The sequence below is a fragment of the Lepidochelys kempii genome, chromosome 2 (genome assembly GCF_965140265.1).
Source record: "Lepidochelys kempii isolate rLepKem1 chromosome 2, rLepKem1.hap2, whole genome shotgun sequence".
Lineage (NCBI taxonomy): Eukaryota > Metazoa > Chordata > Testudines > Cheloniidae > Lepidochelys > Lepidochelys kempii.
Window position 1 is genome coordinate 215,463,223 of NC_133257.1, and position 25,975 is coordinate 215,489,197.

General features: G+C 41.5%; 1 protein-coding gene across 4 annotated transcripts in view; it reads left to right on the forward strand.

The window, feature by feature from the left end:
* DGKB (diacylglycerol kinase beta) overlaps positions 1-25,975 on the forward strand; it is a 510,469-nt gene that overhangs the window by 119,927 nt on the left and 364,567 nt on the right. For all 4 annotated transcript variants that reach the window (XM_073333812.1, XM_073333808.1, XM_073333809.1 and 1 more), the window contains one exon: positions 18,586-18,739. In XM_073333812.1, coding sequence (XP_073189913.1) covers positions 18,616-18,739 — 124 coding nt within the window. In that variant the 5' untranslated portion in view covers positions 18,586-18,615. The remainder of the gene's footprint in view (positions 1-18,585; positions 18,740-25,975) is intronic.

A 25,975-nucleotide genomic window follows, 5' to 3' on the forward strand; every position in this document is an offset into this window, starting at 1 on the left:
GGTTGTAGATCCTTGATGATGCATTGGAGAGGTTTTAGTTGGGGGCTGAAGGTGATGGCTAGTGGCGTTCTGTTATTTTCTTTGTTAGGCCTGTCCTGTAGTAGGTAACTTCTGGGTACTCTTCTGGCTCTGTCAATCTGTTTCTTCACTTCAGCAGGTGGGTATTGTAGTTGTAAGAATGTTTGATAGAGATCTTGTAGGTGTTTGTCTCTGTCTGAGGGGTTGGAGCAAATGCGGTTGTATCGTAGAGCTTGACTGTAGACAATAGATAGTGTGGTGTGGTCTGGATGATTATAAGAAGATTCTATAGTGATTTCTAACATCCCTTAACTCCAGTTCCAAGATGGTGTTCTGTAAAACACACCAGAAGTTTGTGGTCATGTTCATCACAACACTCTTTTGCGAGTCCTAGTGTTTATATTGTATAATTAACAAGATAATAGAGAGACGAGATTGGTGAGGTAATGTCTTCTATTAGACCAATTTCTGTTGGTGAGACAAGCTTTCTAGCTTACACACAGCTCTTCTCCAAGTCCTGGGGACAAGATGGTTACAACAAGACATTTACAACACTGCATATAACAAAATAATGACATTCACAGTATAAAAATCTCTATAGAGGAAGGAGCGAGCAGTGGCTCCGAAGCTAATTATTTTGTTTATTAGACCCTGTGGTATGCAGCACAGTGCTTGTGATAAGAAAGCATGGTGTAAAAGAACCTTTTAAGTTGCACAAAAGAAGGTAGAAATAACATTTGGTTCCATACTGTATAGTTATTCATACTATATAGCCAGAAATCATTTTACTAATACAGTAGAACCTCAGAGTTACTAATTGTTTGTAACTCTGAAATGTTTGTAATGCTAAACAAAACATTATGGTTGTTTTTTCAAAAGTTTACAACTGAACATTGACTTCATACAGCTTTGACACTTTACTATCCAGAAATTAAATACTTCTTTCCCTTATTTTTTTTAGTGGATTATGTTTAACACATCACTATACTGTATTTGCCTTTTTTTTTTTTTGGTCTCTGCTGCTGCCTGATTGCATACTTCCAGTTCCAAATGAGGTGTGTGGTTGACTGGTCAATTCGTAACTCTGGTGTTCGTAAATCTGAGGTTCTACGGTAACAAAATCCTTTATGGGCTAAAGAACACCTGTAGATACACTTTAGACTCCTCTTGTCCTTCCCCAGATACCAGCACAGGAGATAGTCATAAGGGAGTACAGGGAGGAAAAAGAATGAGACTGTCCCAGCAGGACAAGCACCTGGATGATGTTTGCATGTGGTATCTGTTGGATTAAATCTATTTACATTTGAGCATACAGAAAAGGATGTATCAAACATCCAAAGGCTGGAGTGTCATGACACTATCTTCAATTGCCCATACATTTGCTTCAGACAGACCTTTTGTACTGATCAAATCTTTACCATCTCAGGGGTGATACAGCTGAAGAGTGTCTAGCTGCAATAAATAAAAGAAATGACAATTCACTTTTAAACAATACAGAATAATTAGTGTCTTTCTAGTGCATTCTGCCCCAATATGGTCACCATGGCCTAAAGGGATATTGTATTATTATTTTAAAATACTTAACTGATGACTGTAGCAGTTTCGCTTGGGTTATTGATGTTTGCAAAATGCCATTGCTTTCCCTCCAAGATACAGGATAACCCAAATTTAGGAGAGTAGATTTAACAATACAGTTTATATATTAGAATCCGAATACTCGGGTACATCACTCATGAAAACTTGTACAGAGATTTGGTTGTGGAAAGCAAAATATATCAATGAGTGATATTGTCCCTCAGTAATTGAGAATTAGGTTGGTTGTCCATTTAGAAAATACAATCCATGAGGAAAGTATTTGTTACTTTCCTGATTGCGCTTCTCATCGGCACTCTACCTCATCCCTCCTGGTATTGCCGATGTCCAGTGATGTGTGTAGTATATGTTGTCACACCATTGGACATTTTGTCATACCAAGTGTGTGACGCGAGTTAAGGGGTTAAGCAAGAACGATACTGTGATAATTATGGCAAAAATGATACTGTGAGAGCTACTGGACAAACCTCGAAGAATTCAGTCAAAGCTTATTGAATTGAATTTAAATATTTTAGGAGCTGATTCTAAAAAAAAAAAAAAAAGTGTGTGTGTGTTGTTGTGGAATTCTATGAGAGATGGTGGGTCAGGTAATACCTTTTGCTAGACCAACAACTGTTTATGAGACAAGATTTTGAGCTTACACAGAGCTCTTCTTCGGGACTGGGAAAAGTACGCAGAGGGTATGTATGCAGCAACAAGACACTCGCAGCTGGCCCAGGCCAGGTGGCTCAGGCTTGTCGGGTTTGGGCTTTGGGGCTGTTTCATTCCTGTGTAGATTTCTGGGCTTGGGCTGTAGCCTGAGCTCTGAGACCCTCCCACGTTGCAGGGTCGTAGAGCCTGGGCTCCAGCCCAAACCCAAAAGTCAGTGCAGGGAAACAGCCCCTCAGCCTGAGTCCCAGGAGCCCAAGTCAACTGGCATGGGCCAGCCATGGGGTTTTCTTTGCTATGTAGACATACCCAGAGTGTCCCAGCTCAATACAGTACAAAGTGGAGCAGCTTGTTGAGCATAAGCAGTTAACACGTATTCAAGGGACCATTCAAGGTGAAGTGGCCTGTTAACACCTGCCCAATCACAGAGGAAAGGAATGGGAGGAAGAAGGCAGCTGGGGGCGGGAAGGGGGTTGTTGTTAGTGGGTTATAGATTGTTGTAATAAGCCATAAATCTGGTGTGTCTATTCAGTTCATGTTTTTTAGTGTCTAGCAAAGTTATGAATTTAAGCTCCCAGGCTTATCTTTTGAAAGTGTTGTGCAGGTTTCCTTTGAGTATAAGGATTGATAGGCTATGGCTTGGCTACACTTGCAAGTTAGAGCACATTAAATCAGCCCTGGGCTCCCTAACTTCTGAGGTGTCCACACTGGCAAGGCACATAGAGGGCCTGTAAAAAGGCAGAAAGGGGTTACAGTGGACGAGAAGCTGGATATGAGTCAACAGTGTGCCCTTGTTGCCAAGAAGGCCAATGGCATTTTGGGATGTATATGTAGGGGCATTGCCAGCAGATTGAGGGACATGATCATTCCCCTCTATTCGACATTGGTGAGGCCTCATCTGGAGTACTGTGTCCAGTTTTGGGCCCCACACTACAAGAAGGGTGTGGAAAAATTGGAGAGAGTCCAGCGGAGGGCAACAAAAATGATTAGGGGACTGGAACACATGACTTATGAGGAGAGGCTGAGGGAACTGGGATTGTTTAGTCTGCAGAAGAGAAGAGTGAGGGGGGATTTGATAGCTGCTTTCAACTACCTGAAAGGTGGTTCCAAAGAGGATGGATCTAGACTGTTCTCAGTGGTAGCTGATGACAGAACAAGGAGTAATGGTCTCAAGTTGCAGTGTGGGAGGTTTAGGTTGGATATTAGGAAAAACTTTTTCACTATGAGGGTGGTGAAACACAGGAATGCGTTACCTAGGGAGGTGGTGGAATCTCCTTCCTTAGATATTTTTAAGGTCAGGCTTGACAAAGCCCTGGCTGGGATGATTTAGATGGGGATTGGTCCTGCTTTGAGCAGGGGGTTGGACTAGATGACCTCCTGAGGTCCCTTCCAACCCTGATATTCTATGATTCTATGATTCTATGAAAAGTGGCAAAGAGTCCTGTGACACCTTATAGTCTAACAGACGTAGTGGAGCATGAGCTTTCATGGGTAAATACCCACTTTGTCGGATGCATGTAGTGGAAATTTCCAGAGGCAGGTATAAATATGCAAGCAAGAATCGGGCTAGGGATAACGAGGTTAGTTCAATTAGGGAGGATGAGGCCCTCTTCTAGCATTTGAGGTGTGAACACCAAGGGAGGAGAAACTGCTTTTGTAGCTGGCTAGCCATTCAGTCTTCGTTTAATGCTGAGCTGATGATGTCAAATTTTCAAAGGAACTGAAGCTCAGCAGTTTCTCTTTGAAGTCTGGTCCTGAAGTTTTTTTGCTGCAGGAGGTTGAAGTGTTCTTCTACAGATTTTTGTATATTGTATATTGCCATTCCTAATATCTGATTTGTGTCCATTTATCCTTTTACGTAGGGCCTGGACTCTGCAGCTGGAGTGCTCCTGGTAATCCACCTCCATGAGAAGCATAAAGCTTGCTGTGCCCCAGCTGAAACGCTCGGATGTCAGTGTGGACGACGAGTTGCATTACTGCACTGTGATTGGCCTCCGGAAACGTCCCATAATCCCCTGAAGTCAAGGGGCTACTCTTCTTCTTGTTTTGAACTCGGCTGCAGGCATGCGAATATCCCCTTTCAAAGCTCCATTTCTGACAGCCCGCATGCTTATCTGCTCCGGGACAAAGCAAACCATTACTGTGGAATGCTGCTGCTGTGAGTGTGTGTGAGAGAGAGAGGCTGGGGGAAGGAGGGGTCTGCTGCTGTCTGAACTTACAAGACAGCATGCTGACATGCTCTCTGCCCCCCAAAATGCACACTCTCTCCCCGCACATACACACAACACACTCACTGTCACGCTCCACCCCACCACACCCCCATTTGAAAAGCACGGTGCAGCCACTTGAACACTGGGATAGCTACCACAATGAACTGCTCTCTGTGGTGTTGCAAGAGCTGCTTATGTGGCCACGCCAGTGCGCTTGCAGCTGACAGTGTAAACACTCGGCAGCATTCTCCTTGCTGCAGTCTCCAAAAGCTGGTTTAACTCCCAGCGCTCCACATCTGCAAGTGTAGCCAAGCCCACAGTTATAGAGTGATCGCTTTGTTGAAAGTGTTCACTGAGAAGTGATGTGGTGTGTTTTTGTCTTTTATCATTTTCCTGTGTGAAATTTGAGAGTGTAGTGATTGTCTGGTTTCACCCACGTAGTTGTTACTCGGGCATTTAGTGCACAGGATGAGGTACACCACAGGTTATGACAGGCGCTTAAGACCCAGGGATTTTGAAAGTTCTGTTGTGGGAGGTTTTATTTTTAATTATAGTAGCAGTAGAGATATATCTACAGGTTTTGCATTTGTTGCTCTGGCAGGTCTGGTGCCGCTTTGAATCAATGTGTCTTGGTCTGTAGGGAGCTTGTTTGTGATGATGAGCTTGGAGAGGTTAGGGGGATTGTTTGAAGGCCAGAAGAGGGGGTTCAGGAAAGATTTCTTTCAGAAAGGGGTCCTTATTGAGTATGGGTTGTAGCTATTTTTTACCCTATATAGGTTTCAGAATGGGATGATAGGTGACAAGTAGGGGTGTGCAGTCGGAGGATGGGAGGGTTATTTCTGTATTGAAGCAAGTTCTCTTGGTGTATTTGGGGGTGGGAGGGCTGTTTCATGATGCGATCTACTTCTCAGGTGAAGTGTATGTAATTTATCTAAAATACTTGACTGATGTAAATGTTGAAGTATTGTGAACTTCAGAGGAATCTCTTGAACAATGAGCTTGAACAATGGCCTAAACCAAGGGCATGGCTACACTTGCAGATGTAGAGCGCTTTGAGTTAAACCAGCCTCCGTAGAGTGCAGTAGGGAAAGCGTTGCAGTCTGTCCACACTGACAGCTACAAGCGCACTGGCGTGGCCACATTAGCAGCTCTTGCAACGGCCACCAAGAGCAGTGCATTGTGGTAGCTATCCCAGCATGCAAGTGGCAGCAACATACTTTTCAAATGGGGGTGTGGTGGGGTGGAGTGTGACAGGGAGTGTGTTGTGTGTATGTGGGGGGAGAGAGAGTGGGTTTTGAGGGGGCTGAGAGCATGTCAGCATGCTGTCTTGTAAGTTCAGACAGCAGCAGACCTCCCCTCCCCCCGCCTCTTTCTTACACACAGCATTCCACACTAATGGTTGCTTTGTTTCGGAGCAGATAAGCAGCCGGTTGTCAGCAACGGAGCTTTCAAAGGGCATATCCGCATTCAAAACAATGAGAAGAGTGGCCACTTGGGGGTTATGGGACATTTCCGGAGGCTGATCAGAGCGCAGTAATGCAACACCTCGTTCACACTGAAACCCAGATATTTCAGCCAAGGCGTAACAAGCATTAATCTTCTCGCCGAGGTGGAGTACCAGGAGCGCTCTAGCTGTGGAGTCAGGGCGCTCTACATGCCTTGCCACTGTGGACGGAGAGTGAGCTAGGGCACTCAGGGTTGCTTTAATGTGCCCTAACTCGCAAGTGTAGCCAAGCCTCAAGAGTGAACTCTTAAAATTAAGTCGGTTTCCCAGAAAATCTCTAGGGGACGTGAATGCAAATGAATCTCCTCTGGTTATGCAAGAACTGAGCTTTTTGAAGCTTCACCCTAAGTGTGAAGGACCTTTGTTTGGCTGATTACCTATTCCTGGTGGCTTCAAAGACCCAAACAGGATAAAAGAGTGACTCTCAGAGTCATGAGGGTGCCTGTTCTGAGCTGAAGCTGTGATTAATATGTGACCACAGGAAAAAAAAAAGACCCTTGTGCTGTGGTTTGAAGGATTAATCAACCTTGTTGAAGTGAGGTGGTGATCTCTGACAGGCTTTTAAGTATGTATGTAGGTTCTCTTATTGTTTTTAATGTGTGTGCTCTGTAATGCTTCAGCTTCAACTTAAGAATAAATGTGGTCTCTTATAAAGGGCTGTGTGGTAACTTAACTGCTGGTAAATACACTGTTTGTTAGTCTCTGAAGAAAAAGGACACTGCAGATGCTGGCCATTTAGGCATTTTGCCCTACTAGAGGTTATCACCATGTAGACAGGGAACTGTTCATCCTGGAAATACCACAATCAGAAGGGAGAGAGATGAGGGTCTCTGCCCAAAAGAGGTGATATCTGAGGTCAGAGCCAGGAGCCAAGAGTGGGTGTACTTCTGGACTATAGAAGAGGAATATAGGTGCAGTTGCCCTGAACTGTGACAGATAATATTGTCACATAATATGTGTTTGTAAAGAGCCTCTGACATGCCCGTTTGTACTTGTAAGATATTACTGATATTTTTCTCCGATCCTGCAGCATTGTTTGTTTCTTACTAATAATAAATGAAAAAGACTTTGGGATTCTTAGAGAACATGAACATCTTGCAAGATTATGATACAATTATTTTTTTTTTTTAGAATGCTTTTGAGAATGGTTGGAAGATGTCAGCAGGGGATGTTTTTCCCACTCATTCTGCTTCATAGTTTCATAAATTTGCATTCTTTAGAAAAAATCCATCCCTAATTTTGAAACATTTCTTCTATAAAATGAGAAAGCTGAAGACACTAAACAGATGTTTCTCTGGTGCTGTATTATGATATCTTATTTATATCCAGTTATACCTGTTGGCTGAAAAAGGACTGTTCAGTGCTTGTAAGCAATTCTACAAGCCTCTGTATTTTCTGCTCAGATACACAGTAGGTCTACTGTATTTTCCTCTAATGGATATTATCTGTGAAATTACAGGTAGTGACCAGACTTTGGTAGAATCTCTAAATTCATTTAATTGAATTAAGGTTTATTCAGGTTGAATTAGGAAATACTGGTTAAAGTATTATAACCAATATATATTAAATTGTTGTTTTTCTATTTTTTGTTCTAATGTACAATATATTCCATCCCTTTCTGTTTTCATGATGATGGCTTTGTGCTGCAGGTCTGAACTTGTGCAATGATATGTGGGTGATACTTAAATATTTTCCCAGTAAAACAACATAGGAAAAACACTCCCTCCAATCATAATACTTGCAGTCATTGGTGAACCATTGGATGTGACCTGGGGCCCTTTTTAGTAACACAAACAAGAAGCCATCTTTTCTGGCATCACCCCGGAACATCACTGTTGGGCACATGCCATCACTCATATATTTCACACTTGCCTTGTAAGCCACCCCTTTTACTATCTATTTCAAATACAATAATTTGTCTTAGAAAATATATTTAAAAAAAAAAGCCCAACCCCAATTGGATCAGATTAACATAGCTCCACTGATTTGAAGTGGATATATTTCTGAATGTGAAGGGAACCAAAGCAAGGAGTAAAGGTCCAGATTCACCACTGCCCTAAACCTTGTACATTGTTTTACACTAGTGCAAAGTGGATGTAAATTACTGCCAAATCAAAGTGGTAACATTTTACACTCACTTTGCACTGTTATAAATTACCATATAAGGTGCAGGATAATGGTAATTTGGGCCCAGACTATTTAAAGCTCCCAGAAAATCAGTCAGTCACAAGATGAAATACTGAGGGTGATTTGCCAACTTGTAAGTCTTAGCAATTTTCAAGGCAGGAGGAAGAAATATAACTATTCACATACCTTATTTGTATATTTATTTTTCATTAAAAATCAGAGGTAGCAAACCTTTCACTGAAGAAGGCTGAAAAATGTGGATCATCTATGCAGGTTTCACTGTAAAGGAAGTTTCATTACAGTTAGTATGCAAGATAATATGGCTGTAATAACATGTTTTTATAATATGAAATTTCTCAAGAATTTTATCAAAATGAAATTAAATTAAAATTTATCCAAACTCAAGCTATCATTGGATTTTGGCACTGCCTTCACAGGCAGGGGAATGGTTTGAAACAGTCTGAGATTCCACTGTTATCAGCTTAATCCCTTTCAATCATAGTTATTCTAAAACAATATATTATCCCCCTTTCCCAATCCTGCATGGTAATTGTAATTTCTAGCTGTCTCCATTGCAAACAGTCTGTTCTCCCCTTTATGTATGCACATGATAATTGTATTTGTGTTAACACTTTGGCTGTGTGAATAAGCCACCCTCCCGAGTGACATAAGTTACACCGACCTAAACAATGCTGTGGGCAGCACTATGTTGGCTGACAGCTTCTCCCACTGACAGAGCTACTGCTGTTGGTTGGGGATGGATTAATTAAATCATGTATTAGTGTAGCAACTCTACCTTTCCTGCTGAAAACTATAAATCTCATGTGCTTAAATAATTATTACTGGCCAGATTCTTCTCTGAATTAAGCATATCAGGATGTAAATCCACAGAGGTTGATTATGTAACTCGAGATTTAAACCAGCACCTCTGAGATCAGGTCTTATAATCTACATCATTTGTTTCTTTCTCATTTCTCATGTTATTGTAATGTAATGACACTTTTTTGCCTAAACATAATTCAGGCATAGGGTTGCAGTGTGACCAGTCCTCAGAACCCTGCGTCACTGGAACTATGAAAATTTTCCATCCTACTCTAGTGCATCCTGTTGAATTGACTTCTTTGAGGAGACAAACCATTTACGTTAAACATTGTGAAGCTTTGGTGTCCTTCGAGTGCTTCTTCATGTTGATTCCATTCTAGGTGTGTGCACGCCCACGTGCACAGTTGTCAGAGACTTTTGCTTTAGTGTTTTCCGTAGGGTCAGCTGTGGAGCCTCCATGAGTGCCGTGCTCATGCATCGGTATATTAAGCGTTGCTGACCCTATGCCCTCTCAGCTCCTTCTTACCACCCATGACGGTTGGTTGGAGCTCCTAGTCTTGCATCGCAAGAGCATTAGCTGTTCTTTACAGCCATTGTCTGTCTTCTTTGTATATAGTTTGTAGGTACTTAGTTAGCGATTAAGTTAAGTGTTAGGTTAATTTTATAGTTAGAGTCCCAGCTGGAACTTCGCCCAGGAGCAGGGCATACCCAACTCTCCCAGCTTCAAACCATGCTTGGCATGCAGTAGGCCGATGCCTATTAGTGACCCCCATGACAGCTTTTTAAAGTGCCTGGGGAAGTCCCAGAGAAAGGACAAATGTAGAATCTGTAAAAACTTTCACCCTTGAACGCAAAAGTAGCAGGATATCTGCTTGAGGGCCCTCCTCCTGGAGGCTGCGCTTTGCCCTGCATCAGAGCCCTCCCACTCGGAACACATGCCAAGCACCTTGGCATCAGTGTGGAGCACATCACTGGCACAGGGCTCCACCCAGCACCGTTTCCCCCTCACTGGTGCCTAAGAAGCGGCAAAAGAAGAAGAGCTTCTTGGCACTGGAAGGGAAAGAGGTCCTTTGCCCAAAGCCCATGTCAGGCCATGTGCCCGCCCCTGGGCTTCACAGGGGTACCACAGAGATTGGACCCTCCCAGCCCAGCCAGGGATCTGCCTCCGACTCCTGGGAGTGGCAGGGAACGTTGGACTCTTCTAAGGCCCTCATTGCCCGAAGCAGCCCTGGCGGCTAAAGAACATGTATGCCAACTGGCACCGCAGACACCGCACCAGGCGGTTGACTCAGCTAAGACCCCAACACCTAAGGGCAAGCTGATTATCGGACCATCCCATAGGTCAATGGAGCACCCTCTGCCTGCGATCCAGTGACTTAGATCACCATCTCTGGGACCTAGGACCCTAGCACCGCATCCTAGGTCTCAATGGGTAATGTCAATGGGTAATGTCTATTTTATTAGCTCTCTTCATACTCCAGGACAATAGAATAAAGTTTAGCATCTTTTCCAGACCAAGGCTCTGCCCAAAGTGTGGAAATGTAAGAATGATTTAAAAATTGGGCTTATATTGGAAATGCATAGGCAATCTTAACTACAGTTGTGACTCGTGCTCCAGCTTTAATAACGAGTACTTCTGAGAGTACTAAGTCTGTGCATAGCAGTGCACCTAGACCCTGCAAAGTCTTGTCCTGTGACATCACAACATTTTTCTAGTATTGGGCCCATGTAGTGTTTAAAAAAAAAATGCTATCACCATCAGTAGGTTAATACCAATTATACTGTATGTGGTTGGCATCAACTGGAGAACAGGCAGGTTAATGTATAATTAAACAAGCACTTAACTGAAAATTGTATTTTTAACATCGTTGTCCTAATTATACTTGGAATTATCTTATTTACTGAAATAAACTTATATTTCATGAAAATAGGATGGAATGTGTAATGACTTCGATTTTCCATTTACATGACAATGGATACAAAGGGCTTATGTTGAAATGCTGCATACAGTTTTGAAAAAAACAAACAACCAAGGGAGTATGATGATATTTTAAATATTATTTGTGTTAATGATGAATTCTGAAGCAGTAGATTGTACCTAATTCCCTTTACTTGGACAGTGAGTTGGTGAAGAGTGAGGGAACTTATTGTCCAGCCCTTTCTGCAGCCCACCCACAATAGTAGCTTTTGTGCTTAGGTGAGCAAAAGACAACTGACAAGATTCTCCTCTGCCCTTTCCCTCGCAGGGTATGTTTGGTGAGGGCAATGTTTCTAAGCATAAGTAAGGGATCCTCAAGCTGCTTAGCTTGGGTTAGTCCTAAAGGACATATAGAGCTTGTGCTTTACAATAACTTTTATTACTTTTTGGAACCCAAAACTGCAATTCATTTGTTTGTGTGTATACTTACCCTCTTTAACCTTGTAAATAACTCTCATTTCTTTTTCCCAGTTAATAAACCTTTAGTTACTTTAATATAGGATTGGCTACAAGTGTAGCCTTTGGTGAGAGATTTAGGGTGAACTTGGGCTAAGTGACTGGTCCTTTAGGAATGGGAGTAATCTGAATATTGTTGTGATTTTTGGTATAAAGGATCATTTATCACAAAGGTAGGCTTGTCTGGGTGGCAAGAGCCCATATGACTCCATGTTAAGGCTGTTGTGATGGCTGAGGAGTTCACACCTGGTACTTGGTTGGTGAAATCTAAGTATAGAACTCACAGCCACTTTGGGATTAGTGCCCTGGTTTGTAAGTCTGCCCTGAGGTTAGTGCTCACGGTCATCAGCCATTCCAGACAACTTGACAAAGAACACACCTTTTTCTTTCAGTGTAGGCATGCCATTACATGTCCCTACACCAAATGCTACAACAAGCAAACGGGAGAACTCCGGGAGTTATTTTACCTCCCTCTGGGGCAGTTTGGATCCAGTGCAAGTCCATTTAGCCCCAATAAAATTACCTATTGTGTACAAATATGTAACTGTCAGATATTAAATGTTCTATGCCATGATGAAAAACTCTTATTATTTGTCATTAAAGAAAAAAATTCCACAGGGGAGCAAAATTTGTCTAATGGCCATATCGTGTTTTGAAAGTAGAAATCCCATTTAAGTCAGCAGGAGTTATGTATGCTTAATATCCGGATATAGCTAAAGCTGTATGAATATGAGAGCCTTGTGGCATCTGTTCAGTGCAGGAGTCTCTGTCAGGCTAAGTCTTGTTAATATTAGTTGGAGTCACTTACATAAATTCTCATATAATGGAACAATAAATGTCTCTGAGCTCTACACTTCCGTGTGCTGTGAGACATGGAGAGGAGCAAAAGTAAAATGGAACAGACAAGCTACAAAACAGCAAGAGAAGGGGTAGAGCTAAAGCATCATGTTTCCTCCTTCCGATGAGCCTGTGGAAGTGCCCCTATTATCAGTTCTGCTCTATGGGGGATAGATGCAGGGAAGGGACAAGGGCTCAGCCACTGTATGTTGTGTGCTGCACTTTAGGGCTTGTCTACACCGGCACTTTACAGCGCTGCAACTTTCTCGCTCAGGGGTGTAGGAAAAAACACCCCCCTGAGTGCTGCAAGTTTCAGCGCTGTAAAGCACCAGTGTAGACAGTGCCCCAGCGCTGGGAGCTACTCCCCTCGTGGGGGTGGTTTTTTTTAGAGCGCTGGGAGAGCTCTTTCCCAGCTCTATGCTGCGGCTACACAAGCCACGTTAAATCGCTGCTTCAGCAGCGCTTTAACATTGCCAGTGAAGACGTGCCCTCAGAGACCCACATGTATTCAGGCAGGTACCAATGATGAAGTTAATGGGCAAAGATGTGTTAATTTCTGTGTCTTCACTATCAGAGAAGGATATGCTACAGAGATGTAGAATGAGGAGCCAATGACTGTATGGTTCTGAAAGGAGCTGCTCCTTATAAACTTGTGGTTATTAAGAAGGTTGTTTTTCTTGAACTGTAATTTTTATAATGAGGAAGCATCCTATTATTTTATATAACCATGCTACCTCTCCACATTTATTCACATAACCTCCTTTGTTATGAAAGCACTAAAATAAAGTAAAAATAAAATGATGCATCAGATTTTAAAAAAGAGGGAGGGAAAGTCAGATTTTATCAATCATATATATACTTTTCAGAGAGAACTGAAAAATGGAATTGTTTACCACATCAGTAACTTGAGAATATGATTGAAAGTGGCTAGGGATTTTTAATACCTATGAAATCTAACATCCCTTTTAATTTTACAGCTCTGTTGTACACAAAGTTGGCTTTCTTAACAAATATAGATTCAAAATGAGCAAGCAATTCAGAACACATGGTTACAACCACCAGAGGCCTGTCCAGCTTCAAGCAAGTTGGTAAGGATGAGAACACAACTTTTCTCATGGGTAGCCTTTTCTGCACATATTAGGCTTTCTGTCAGGATCCCTGTAGAGAGACTTCCTTCAAGGTCTTATCTCAGCTTTCATAGTGAACTCAGGCTAGCCCTTATGTAGTTCCCAAAAAACTTGTCATTTGTACCACAGTCTATTTCCACTTAAAAGAAATATCTGACAGCTGTAATAGTTGCACTGATAGCTCCTGCTTGGCCCTTTCACATGGCTAGACAGCTTCATAGGGAATTTGGAGCCACAGTACCTAATACAGATTCTGGTGTTCTTCTGGTGTGTGGAACCAGAATACATTTAACCATGGACACTTCCATTCCTGCATATTTGTATATAATGTTGTGTGCGCATGCATGTGTGTGACAACATGGTGCTTTGTTCAATTTTCAATTCCCTGTCATCTCTTCACAAGCCAAAATCTTCAAAGATGTCTGCATCATCACTTCTCTGTGATTTTTTTGAAAGTGTAAAATGGTGAAACCATGAAATTATAGCTCACTTCATCGGATGCTGTAGCTCACGAAAGCTTATGCTCAAATAAATTGGTTAGTCTCTAAGGTGCCACAAGTACTCCCTTTCTTTTTGCAAATACAGACTAACACGGCTGCTACTCTGAAACATGAAATTATGAGCTTGAGGTGGGTATGAGTAGCCAGTGTCTGAACAATGAATTGAGTCCTTGGAATGTTCAGTACTTTAAATCACAGGAAAGGAAATAATGGAAATGTTAGTGCAAAGATTTGTGGAAAATCTTCCACTAGTGTTTCACAGACCTATCAGATACTAAGTTGTCTGCAAATATTAGTTTTGTAAGCACAGCAGCTGCATGCTGACTTTTGGGTGCACTGTTTCCTTTTCCGTATGAAAATGTTGTCCCATAATATTTCAGTACGGAATATTTTTTATTGGTTTTTGTTTTACATACCAGTAGGTCACTTGATGAGCTAGAAGAAAAGAGATAGGAGTAACATTAGAGAAAAAAGAATAAATTGAAAATTGTGCCAATGTATGTCCGACACTCCTACTTTATCAATTCACTAGTCTGTTAGGGTGGCACAGTGGAAGGAGGATCCCTAGAGTGCAGGTGAAATTTGTCAGCCCACGAGTCCTCAAATAAAAATAGTCTTTGCAGAAAATAGCATCTGACATCTTATGAACAGATCTCTCAATTGACTGTAGGAATGTACGAGATTGCAAGACAAGCACAGATCTGTATTTAAAGTTTGCATGCTCATCTTAAATCACCTGTAGTAATGATAAATGTCTTTGGAAGATGTTGGTATGAAGTCGTGTAAAGCTTATATGTTTGCATTGAGGATAAATTGGCTTACAACTGCATATGTCTTACAGTATCTGAGAAATTAGCTTAAATGTGGGCACTATATAATGTAGTTTTTAATTTATTTTCATATTATGTGGCATGGATCAAGGCGGAGCTTTGTATGTTTATTGCCCAGTGTAATTTAGTTTTCTGGTAATGGTTTTCTTACTGCCTTATTGTAAGGCAACTGTAAATAATATGGGCCAGATTCTTGGCCTCATTAAATCTGATTTGATTTGTTACCCGGAAATAGTTTTGACCTGGCATTGGCCACTGTCAGAAGACAGGATACTGGACTAGATGGACTATTAGTTTGACCCAGTATGGCCATTCTCATGTTCTAGGGCTTTGTGGTTTTGGACATGTGCCAATAACATCATGCATCCAGGATGATGATGTTATAGTGCCGAGGGGCCCTGGTCATGGGCCCCATTGTGCTGGGAATTTGAGGAAGGATTTCAAGGAGAATGGTGAGGTTGCTTTGTCGATATTTGTAGGAAATGCCTCTGTCACATTCCGGAGCAGAGTCCAGGTCAGTGAGGGGTTGTGGCACTGCCTGCCCCACAACTCTGGGTGCCTAACAATGCTTTACTGTTGTAGCTCCCAACTTGGGCCACACACAAACAGCCTACCCAACATGCAGGTCTCACCCTGAATGTCTGTGTATAGTTGCAGACCTGGTACAGCAGCTCTGGCTCCAGCAGCCAGCCAGCAACACACCAGTCACATGCTGGCTTGCACAAGGCTTGGTTACTATTTGCAGGATGACCCCAACACACTCCAAATCCTGAATTTTCCCAAAATTGTGTGTTCTTCACTGTTCATCCCTCTTCTGGACAGCTCAGATATTAAAGGTTTCTTGCTCCTTTAAAGAGTTAATATTCAACAGTTCGCTACTTTAAGTGCAGTTACCAAACAGTTTAGTTTAAACACAGCACTGGATTGCCTTAGATTAAAAAAAAGACAGTTTATTAACACAAGAAGATAGGATTTTAAGTGAATTCAAGTATGAGATAAAGTTAGAAGTGGTTACCAGCAAATAAAAGTGAAAACACACATCTAAAAGTCTAAAATTTAATCTAGCAAGTTTTGGTTCAGGGCTTTAAGATGACCTTTCTCACCCCCAGTCTTCTAGCAAGATGGTGACCGACCCTTTCCTTGATCAGGATCTCTTCCAGAAGCCCAAAGGTGCTGGTGCCTTTGTCTTCTTAGAAATAGAGAGTGATATCTCTGGGTTCTCTGCCCCTTTCACTTATCATCCAGTCAAACTTTGAAGTATATTCTTCTGAAGCAAAAGTCAAGTGGTAAAGGAGGTGTCATGTTCTTTCTTCCCATCTGTGTTTGGTGAGATGCAAATTTTGGCTTGTCTCCTGCTATTTCCTCTCCCTACTGTCTCATGGACTCTGTTTACTACTCATATGTCAAGTGGGATAAACACACATTTCTTTGTTTAGGATAGACCTGTTTAACAATTTCTGCCTGGGCAAAAGTGTCCCTATCATCTGTTTTGCCAGAAGCTGGGACTGGGTGACAGGGGAAGATCATTCACTTGATGATTTACTGTTCTGTTCATTCCTCTGAAGCACCTGGTATTGGCCACAACTGGAAGACAGGATACTGGGCTAGATGGACCATTGGTCTGACCCAGTATGGCTGTTTTTATGTTCTAGGGCTTTGTGGTTTTGGACATGTGCTAATAACATCATATAGGGGGATTTCATAACTTTACATATAATGTTGCTACATACATTTCACCATGGTATTATTGACCAGCAAATTATTAGTTTTCAAATGATACCTCACAAGGCATATTTTGTACAAAGATTATTACAACAGTGTACAGGGTGTGAATACAGGTGTGCTTGTGATCACAGCCTCCCAAGCATGAGGGGCAACATGGGGAAAAGCACAGGGTGCTTATATGAAAATTAATTTGGCAATGGAGGCTGGTATCTTGGGCCAGTTGGAGGTGGTAGTTGACATCTCAACAATGAATGACCCTTAATATCCACATCTCAGCAGTGCATTTTAGTCCTTAGGCTCACCGTAATTTGTTCATAGTAAATCTAGAACCTTGCTGCTTAAAATATTTATACAGACTGGTTCATTTTAAACAACAGTGTCTGCTTATCTTTATTATTTCAGAAAGAGGCAGGATGTCTTACTGGCAGACGTATAGCAATATAGTATGTGATGAAGGGACTTTCTTGGGGGCTAGTAGATTTGCCAACCACAGGTGCTACATTAGTTACATATGACTTCTGCAGCACCAAAGTATCATTATATAACATTATAGCTTGATTTTTCAGTACTTTAGTGAAAAATCTCTAGGTTATTTGTCCTGTTGACTTCAGCCATATTAGAGGTATGAATAAGTTGTTTGCAGTGTTAGTGTAGCTGTGTTGTTCCCAGGTTATGCGAGATACAATGTGGGTGAGCTAATAATTTTTATTGGACCAACTTCTGTTGAAGAAGGCAAGATTTCAAGCTACATAGATCTCTTCAGCTCTGGAAAAGGCAATCAGAGTTGAAAAATGTGCACAACAAAAACTTACTGAAGAGGAGAAAAGTTGGTGTTGGTGCTGGGGGAGCGGGTGGGAGCGTGTGGCCTAGGACCCCTGCTGCTGCTGCTGGGGAGTGTTGGCGGCGCTGGTAGGCTCCCTACCCAACTCCGCGTGGCTCTCCGGAAGTGGCGACATGTCCCTCCCTCAGCTCCTAGGCAGAGGTGTGACAAGGGGACTCTGCGCGCTGCTCCTGCCCCAAGCCCTGGCTGTGCAGCTCCCATTGGCCAGGAATCATGGACAATGGGAGCTGCAGGGGTGGTGCCTATGGGCAGAGGCAGTACGCAGAGCTGCCTGGCTGCAACTCTGCCTAGGAGCTGAGGGAGGGTCATGTCGCTGCTTTCGGGGAGCCCCCCAAGGTAAGTGCTGCCCAGAGCCCTCACCCTCTCTGCCCCAGCCCTGAGCCCCCTCCCGCACCCAAATTTCTCCTGCTGCTGGTGGAGGGGGGAGAGCGTGGTGGCCCAAGAATGCCCCTGCAGCAGTCAATGTGGCTGGTCCAGGGGCTGCCCTAGCTCCTAAGTCGGTCCCTGGATCAGCCACACCGGCTGCTGCAGAAGTCTTGGAGGTCCCAGAAAGTCATGGAATCCGTGATGTCTATGACAGACTTGCAGCCTTATTTATGATATAGAAACAAAGGCAGGCAACATAATCTATCCTTTATATTAATTTTAAAAATGATAAGCTGCTTTTTTTATATTATCACTGACATAATAATGTAACTCCAGTGATAAGTATACAATTATGACACAGTAATTGTAATATCTCAAAATCTTTTGATCTGTTCCATGCCATCTTTTATCTCAGAGTCACTCTATATTGCTTAATAGGATAAAATGTAATTGTGAGCTTTTACTGTTCATTTAATAACTGATATTACTGTATCACCAAAATGAAAGCAGTAATATAGGCTGATTAGTCTCTCCATTTTACTTTGCTGTAGAATACAAGAACAAATTAAATTAAATGGCAAAAAACACAAGGAAACTTTTGTTTATATAATGCTGTATAGTCAACTTGAAAAATTTTGCTGTCGGAAGTCCTCAAGACAAAGGGATTGGTTCTCACTTACACTGAGGTCCCTTTACAGCATTCTGGTAGTGTAATGGAGCCATAGAGTGAATGTAATTTACCAGATTTGTATAAATGAGCCTTAGAGTAAATAAGAATCAAGGCCAAATACTGTAGGTGGAGTTTTGAAGGCTGTGAATTTTTGAAACATTAATAAAAAATGGTAGTTATGTGAGTTAAAACAGTGTGATTGCCATATTTTATAAATGTATATTATTGAAGTTTTTCTACTGTTTCAACTAATAACCAACATTTATTGAATATTAGACTTATCCTGAAATGCCAGAAGTTAAAGGTGGTTTTTTTTTTTTTTTTAAACTTTAGACAATTGATTTAGAAGGTTTCAGGCTGTTCATGAAGACCTTTCTGGAAGCTGAGCTGCCCGATGATTTCAGTGAGCATCTCTTTACATCATTCAGCAACAAAATCTCCCATTGTAGTCCCTTAGTAAAAAACAAGCCGCAACTCCTATCAGGAGGTAAGTAATCAAAATAATACTGGTGTAATGAAGACTGATCTATTTCAAAGAAAAATATCTACATGAGAAATTGAAAGTATAGCAGTAACATTTGTTTATAAGAGCCATACAAGTATAGAGTTCTAGGCAGTGTATTGAACTTATGCTTTTATCCAGGACTCATGTAGTGATCAGGTGTTTGCAGAACTGGGGGGGGGGAAGTATTCCATTAAAACCTGTTTTTCAAGGCTGTGCTGTGTTGTGAAGAGAGAATGAAATTAAGTATTTGCACTTTATTAATCCACAGTCACCATCCAGCTGAGGCACCAAGTGGACTAACTTTGCCAAATTAAAACCTATTCAATTTCCAATCTTATGTGGCACTGCTGACTATTTTCCTTGTTACTTACACACCATTTAGGAAACCACTGTTCCTGTAGCAGGTTCCCACAACTCCTGCTTGATGCTTTGAAGCTTCCTTGCCCAATTACTTCCTCCCCTGTAATTGACTGGTTGTGCTGCTGCTCCTACCCATCCTTTGCATTGGCTATTTAAGATAGTTGTAGTTACGATTGATCTGCCATATTTCCTCAAGCAACATAAGGCCCTTGTACTCATTGAGTAGTTTGAAGTTTTTCTGCCAGTTTGCAGATTTTTATTAAATATGATTGAGTTCTCAGAGAGGATAGAGCATCTCAAAAATATATAAAAACAGAAAAGTGTAATAAATTAAACAAAACAGCAAACATCCACTCCCCACCCCCAATAAAAACAGATAGACTTTTACTAAACTTGGCAAGAAAAATTAGGTTTAGTGTAAAAATAAGCTTGAGATGTTTCAGTGCACACAGTAATTATTTTGAGAACTTATAACTGCCTGGAGAAACGAAATAAGTTCCCCAATCCTGAAACTACTTATTCACATGCTTATTGAAATCAATAGGATTGCTCATGGTAGTAAAGTTACATGTGTGTCAGAGTATGCAAGATTGGGGACTGTTTAATATAATTTTAACCGTTAGCATAATGCTATATTAAGTGCCTTTTAGTCTCATCATTGATACTTATCAGAATGCTTGTGGTGTTATACCAATAAAATAAAAACCAGCAGGATCTTCTTACAGGGGATAAGACAAAATGTCACATTTATTGTGAATACAAAAAGAGTCATAGTAGGCAGTCAGTTATAGCTATAACATTTCATTCAGTTTCACATTCATTCACATGTTCATTCATACACACACACACAGAGGTTCTGCAAATTTGTTATAGGTACCAGCCTAGAGGTTGCTCATGCCAAGTTACTGGTCAGGTAACTTGGGCATGAGGGTGGAGCCGAGACTTTGCCAGATGTGCATCCGATGCTCCTGGAGGGTGGTAGCAGAACCAGACTCAAAGTTCTCAGTTTCTAGAGTCCATTTTTTACAGGAATTTATTCCTATGCCAGTCTATGGGAATTGATTCCTCATGCTGTTGCTGAATCAATCAGCAGATGGCGCATTCCTGACGGCTCTGTGCTGCCAGATGTTATCTGTTCTTCGGTTCTCCCATCCTTGAGGCTGTTGGGTGGATTCCAGTCTGCCCTCCGGGGGTCCTCTGGTTGTCTCCACTCTGTGCATTCTTCAGCCGATGGACACTGAAATCCTAGGCTGGCACCTCCCTGATCATTCATTTATTATCCTACACCAAGCATCCATCCACATACATCCTCTATCTCTATTTTAATCACAATTGTTAGCAAAGCAAGATAAATACAACAAAAGGGTGGGGAGTCTCTGTGTGCTGTTTATGTTGTTACAAAGAACTGCTCTGAGTCTCTCTCTGTCTTAGGATGTACGAACACAATTAGCAGCTTGCAAGTTTCACACAGAGAGGGAGAGAAACAGTAACAAAAAAACAAGAAAAAAAAAACAACAAGAGATCTCTTAATTAGCAATGCCCTGGAATTTAAACTATGGGGAATCATACTTACTTGTGATTTTAATACAGAACTTCTTTAATATGATCCCACAGTGTAAGCAGTTTTCTACTGTGTAATTAGCCTTTTGCTCCTGCCTGATTTTTACAGTGGCGTTATAATCCGAGGTTTCTAATGTCGCAAATTCCCCAGTGTGGAAGCAATTGAGATTCATTGGCTGGAAGGAGTATATGGCATTAGTGAGAGCATTACTGGAATGCTGTTTCCAGTTCCTGGGTCCATATTTTAAAGTGGATGATGGCAAATTGGAAAAGGTTCAGGAAGGAGCTACAAGAATGATATGAGGTCTTTACAATCTGCCTTACAGAGATTAAAGTAGTTCAAGCTGTTTGTTTTATCCAATGGAAGATAAAGACGTGACTTGATCATGGTCTATAAATATCTCTAGAGGAAAAGACTTTTTGATTGAGGGCTTTGTAATCTCGCAGACAAAGACATCATAAATCCAATCCAAAGCTGAAGCTAGATAAAATTAGACTAGAAATAATGTGAGGGTAATTAACCATTGGAACTGCTTACCTAGGGATGTGATGGAGTCTTCATCACTTTGGAGTCTTTAGTTTGGGATTGCATGTTTTTATAAAGGATACTCTCTAGCTCATCCAGAAGTTATGGACTTGATGCATGAGCCAATTGGTGAAATTTTAGATGTGGATGCTATGAAGAAGATCAGTCTAGATGATCATAATGGTCCCTTCTGGCATTGAAATCTATAAAATGTGGTGATTCTTTGGGTGTCAGGAATAGAGGACAGGACACCTTTAAGGCTTCCTACTGCTGTTGGATTACAAGGGAGTGGGAAAGGGAGATAGACTTACCTGATGGAGCCAAGGGGGAAATAGGAAGTAGCTGGACTACGGAGGGGCACTGACCCACCCCCACATTGGGAAAGGGGACGAAGGTATTTGTACCCCTGCATTCTGGAACTCTCTCAATCACTGACCAGAATCACCCTTTTCCCTACCCAGGGGATCAGGGTAGAACCAGATTTTATGATCTTCCCTGTGCTTGCACTAGTTGCCTTTTTGGGGAGGACTGAGAAGAAATTTTTATGTGATCACCAGATTGACTGAGGCAGAGTGTTTTTTTTTTGTCTTCCCCACAATAGGTTGGTGACGTCAAGATGTTGCAACTTAGTAGGTAACAGGTGTGGCAGGTGTCCAGTGCAGGTAGTCATTACGGAGGGGATACAGTTCCCTGATAAACAGGAGTTGGAAGTGGATTTTGTGGGAGGCGCCCCCTAAGAAAGCCTAAAAAAGGTGGGTTGGGATTCCTAATCCCTCATACTAGGGCAGAGTGGTAGGGGTCCCAGGAACAGGCTGACTGGGTCCAGGTTGGGAAGCAGGAGGGCTGACAGCAACCTCCCAAATAGATAGAAACAATTAAGGAAATGATGACCTGCATTGTACAATTTATTGCCACCTATTCCCAAATATGTTAAATGAATACAGTTGCAACCTAATTAGACCACATCCATTGCCTCTGGTCTGTCTTCCTGTGTGGTTGGGACAATGCTGGTTTCTAGCATCAGGCAATGAATCAGACAACAAACATGCTGATTGCCAAGGAAACAGCTTCTGCTTACCCACATGTGTCTTGGCCAGCAGAAATTGACTTGTTTTTTGTTAAATTTACCTATTTGGTAGTTCCTATAGTGGGTAATATATTTTGTTCACTACTGTACATGCACTGAATAAAATATCTTTCACCTTTTTTTTAATCTCCAGTGGTTGTTTTTGCCTCTTTGCTTTATGATCTCTGGCTATAAAGATATCATTGCTTAGTTAATAGCCATTCATGTCTATTACTCTACATACATGTTACTATTCTGTTGTCCTAGGTTGTACAGAATATTTTTATACTATCATCACCTGCTCATTTTAAACACAATATTTTATACACATACTTTCATAGACATTGAATACACTGAGAGACCTTCCCAATAGCAATAAAGGAAGCTGTCTTTTTATAAATCTCCACCAGTAGCAGCACTAGTGTAGACAAGTAGCTGAAAGCACTTGGTATTTTAATCACCTTGTCAGCTAGACCTGCTCAACATGCCAAGCAATAGGGAGGAACAGCATGTGTGTGCGTGCGTGCGTGGGGGAAATAAACATGGGGAAATAGCTTAACTTTGTGTAATGATCCATCCACTCCCAGTCTTTATTCAAGCCTAAGTTAATTGTATCCAGTTTGCAAATTAATTGCAATTCAGCAGTCTCTCGTTGGAGTCTGTTTTGGAAGTTTTTTTGTTGAAGAATTGCCCCTTTTAGGTCTGTAATCAAGTGACCAAAGAGATTGAAGTGTTCTCCGACTGGTTTTTGAATGTTATAATTCTTGACATCTGATTTGTGTCCATTTATTCTTTTATGTAGAGACTGTCCAGTTTGGCCAATGTACATGGCAGAGGGGCATTGCTGGCACATGATGGCATCTATCACATTGGTAGATGTGCAGGTGAATGAGCCTCTGATAGTGTGGCTGATGTGATTAGGCCCTATGATGGTGTTGCAAGGATAGGGTAACAGAACCACTAACCCAGGAACCTATCCTTGCAAAGAAGCCCATTGCCAACTGTGTCCACATATCTATTCAGAGGACACCATCATAGGGCCTAATCACATCAGCCACGCTATCAGAGGCTCGTTCACCTGCACATCTACCAACGTGATATATGCTATCATGTGCCAGCAATGCCCCTCTGCCATGTACATTGGCCAACTGCCCACCGTCCCCACTGTTAAAACACACAGCCTCTTTTAAAACAATGTTATCTGATATAAGCAGAAATGAATTTCAGTATTATTTCTGCCAGTGTATCCTTAGCTTGTTTTTATCGTATGTGTGTGGTTTTTATTGTAACAGTACTATATAAAATATTTTCCCCTTCACTCTACCGTTCAGGTCTTTAGCATCATGAGACTATTTTCTCTCAATAAAATCCTTATGATCCACTCATTATGAGACAATTTCATTCTCACTCTATTGAGTTAAGTCATTTGGATTCAATATGATGCCAAGGGAACTGTTATAATACTGTTCAAACTCACAGTGAAGTCAATGGTATTATGCCTAATACAAATGCTGTGGTGAAAAAACATTGTTAGATAATTCCATTGACCTCATAATAGATTTATGGGTAATTTGGGACTGCAATTAAACTATACAATCTCTGACTGATGTATATGATTTTACATAGCAACAGCACTTATAATAGGTAATATGCAACGTGAAATAACTTTATGGTTGTAAATTTTAATGTAAAAAGGTGCAAAAGGCCACACGAAGGTCTTGAATAATTTTATGTTATGCTATATAACTAGTATATTTTGTAACTAGTATAGGACAGAGATTTGCAAAAGTAGAGAAAATATTTCAAATGCATTTGAAACTCTTCTGGAAGCTGGGCAGACATGTAGGAGCTAGAGGGGAGCTCATAAAAGGATAATGGACAAATGTTGCCAGAGACAGCTGTGTGATGAGCCCATTTGGTGGTGGTAGTTGCTCTCTGCAAGCGCCCCCATCACATCTGTTTATAAATTCTATTCTCCCTTAGCGGCCTGAAGAGAAACTGGCCACTCTGTCAGGCAAGCTGCTGCTCAGAAAATGAGCATTGGCTTTTCTCAACTTCCTGAGAAATGCCTTTGCTTTCTTACACCTTTGACTTGACAATGGGCCAAATTCTACTTTGCAATACAGATGCCATGTTCCCTCTGATTTCAGTGGGTGTGAGGGATATATGTATGAGTGCAGAATAGGATCCAGTATTTTAGTTCCTTTTATTTCTCTGGATAGAATACAAGGCCATATTTTACCTTTTAAGCTTCAAAATTCATCCCCATGTAACACATGATAGTATTAAATAGCTGTTTGCACAAAATATTAGGGTTTTTTGCCATGTTATTTAGGTAGTTTCTTTTAAATATAACTAAGTAAACTTTTGCATTAGTTCTCCACGGAATGGCAGAGTACTTTCAACCAAGAAAAGAGTGGACTTCACTTGCTGAAAAATATATTGTTATTCCTTACTAGATAAGATTTAACATCTTTTTGATTACTATTTTATGGCAATTTAATTTTATAGGCATTTATTAGCACTTAAGCCTTGTGATCTTATCAGTTTAGGTCCTAGACCTGCATGGGAGAAACACATGCATCTCTGCATGGCCCAGACTCACTTCAGTCTCAAGTGCAGATTCAATTGCAAGAACAAGGCCATAATTACCATGTATATATATTATAGTTTTCTGATCTTTGCCCTTTGATTTCTTTTGTACTTGGCCATCTGCTATGTGAAATTACTTTATTGTTCATTAAATGACAACATTTTCAGGTGTTGGTCTAAAACGCAACTAGCAAGACTTTCCTTGCCCCATAGATGTTACATTTTAGATGACGTTTTTCATTCTAGAAGACAGATACCGAGACTAGAGGAAGGATTCAGAGTAGCAGCTGTGTTAGTCTGTACCCTATGCATCCGATGAACTGAGCTGTAGCTCACGAAAGCTTATGCTCAAATAAATTTGTGAGCCTCTAAGGTGCCACAAGTACTCCTGTTCTTTTTTCAGAGGAAGGAGTTACTTTAGAGTTAATTTTAAAGCATTTTTTTTAGTCTAATGATTTCCATTTGTTATATTTGCAGATTTCTCATAGGAAAGACCCTTGTGTTGGGAACACTGGGGCATGGCCACTAGGTAACTCGAGGGGATGGAAGACCACGAGTGTCGATGAAGCCCCCTCGCACTAGGCCCAGGTGTCCTTGGCCCCCACTCCTGCCTGGAGGCACTCTCAGCAGCTCTGCGTACTAGGCCCAAGTGTCCTTGGCCCCCCCCTGCCTGGAGGCACACACAGCAGTTATGCTGAGAATCTGCAACAGTATGTTGCAGAGTCAGACTGCCTGAAACTAAGCAAGGCCAAACAGGGGAGATATGGAAGAACAATGCTGAATAAAGCAGCTTTATGTATAGTTTAACAAATGATACAGAGAATCAGGGAACTAGCTGGGAACTGGATTGGCTGGCTATATGGATACTTAGGGCAGCTTGCTATTGGATAAGTATGCTGAGAAAAAGGATGTATAAAAGCCTGTGTAACTTCCTGCTCTGTGGTGCAGGATTTGAGATTTTATTCTCCCTGTACCTTTTTGCAGCTGCAAATAAACTTTTCTGTTTCTCCACCCCGTTGTGATTATTGGGTGTAGCACACCGGGTAACGAACCACTCAAGCTGTTGTTCAGCCTCTCGGCAACACTTGCACTATTGGTGCCGGCAAAACTTGCA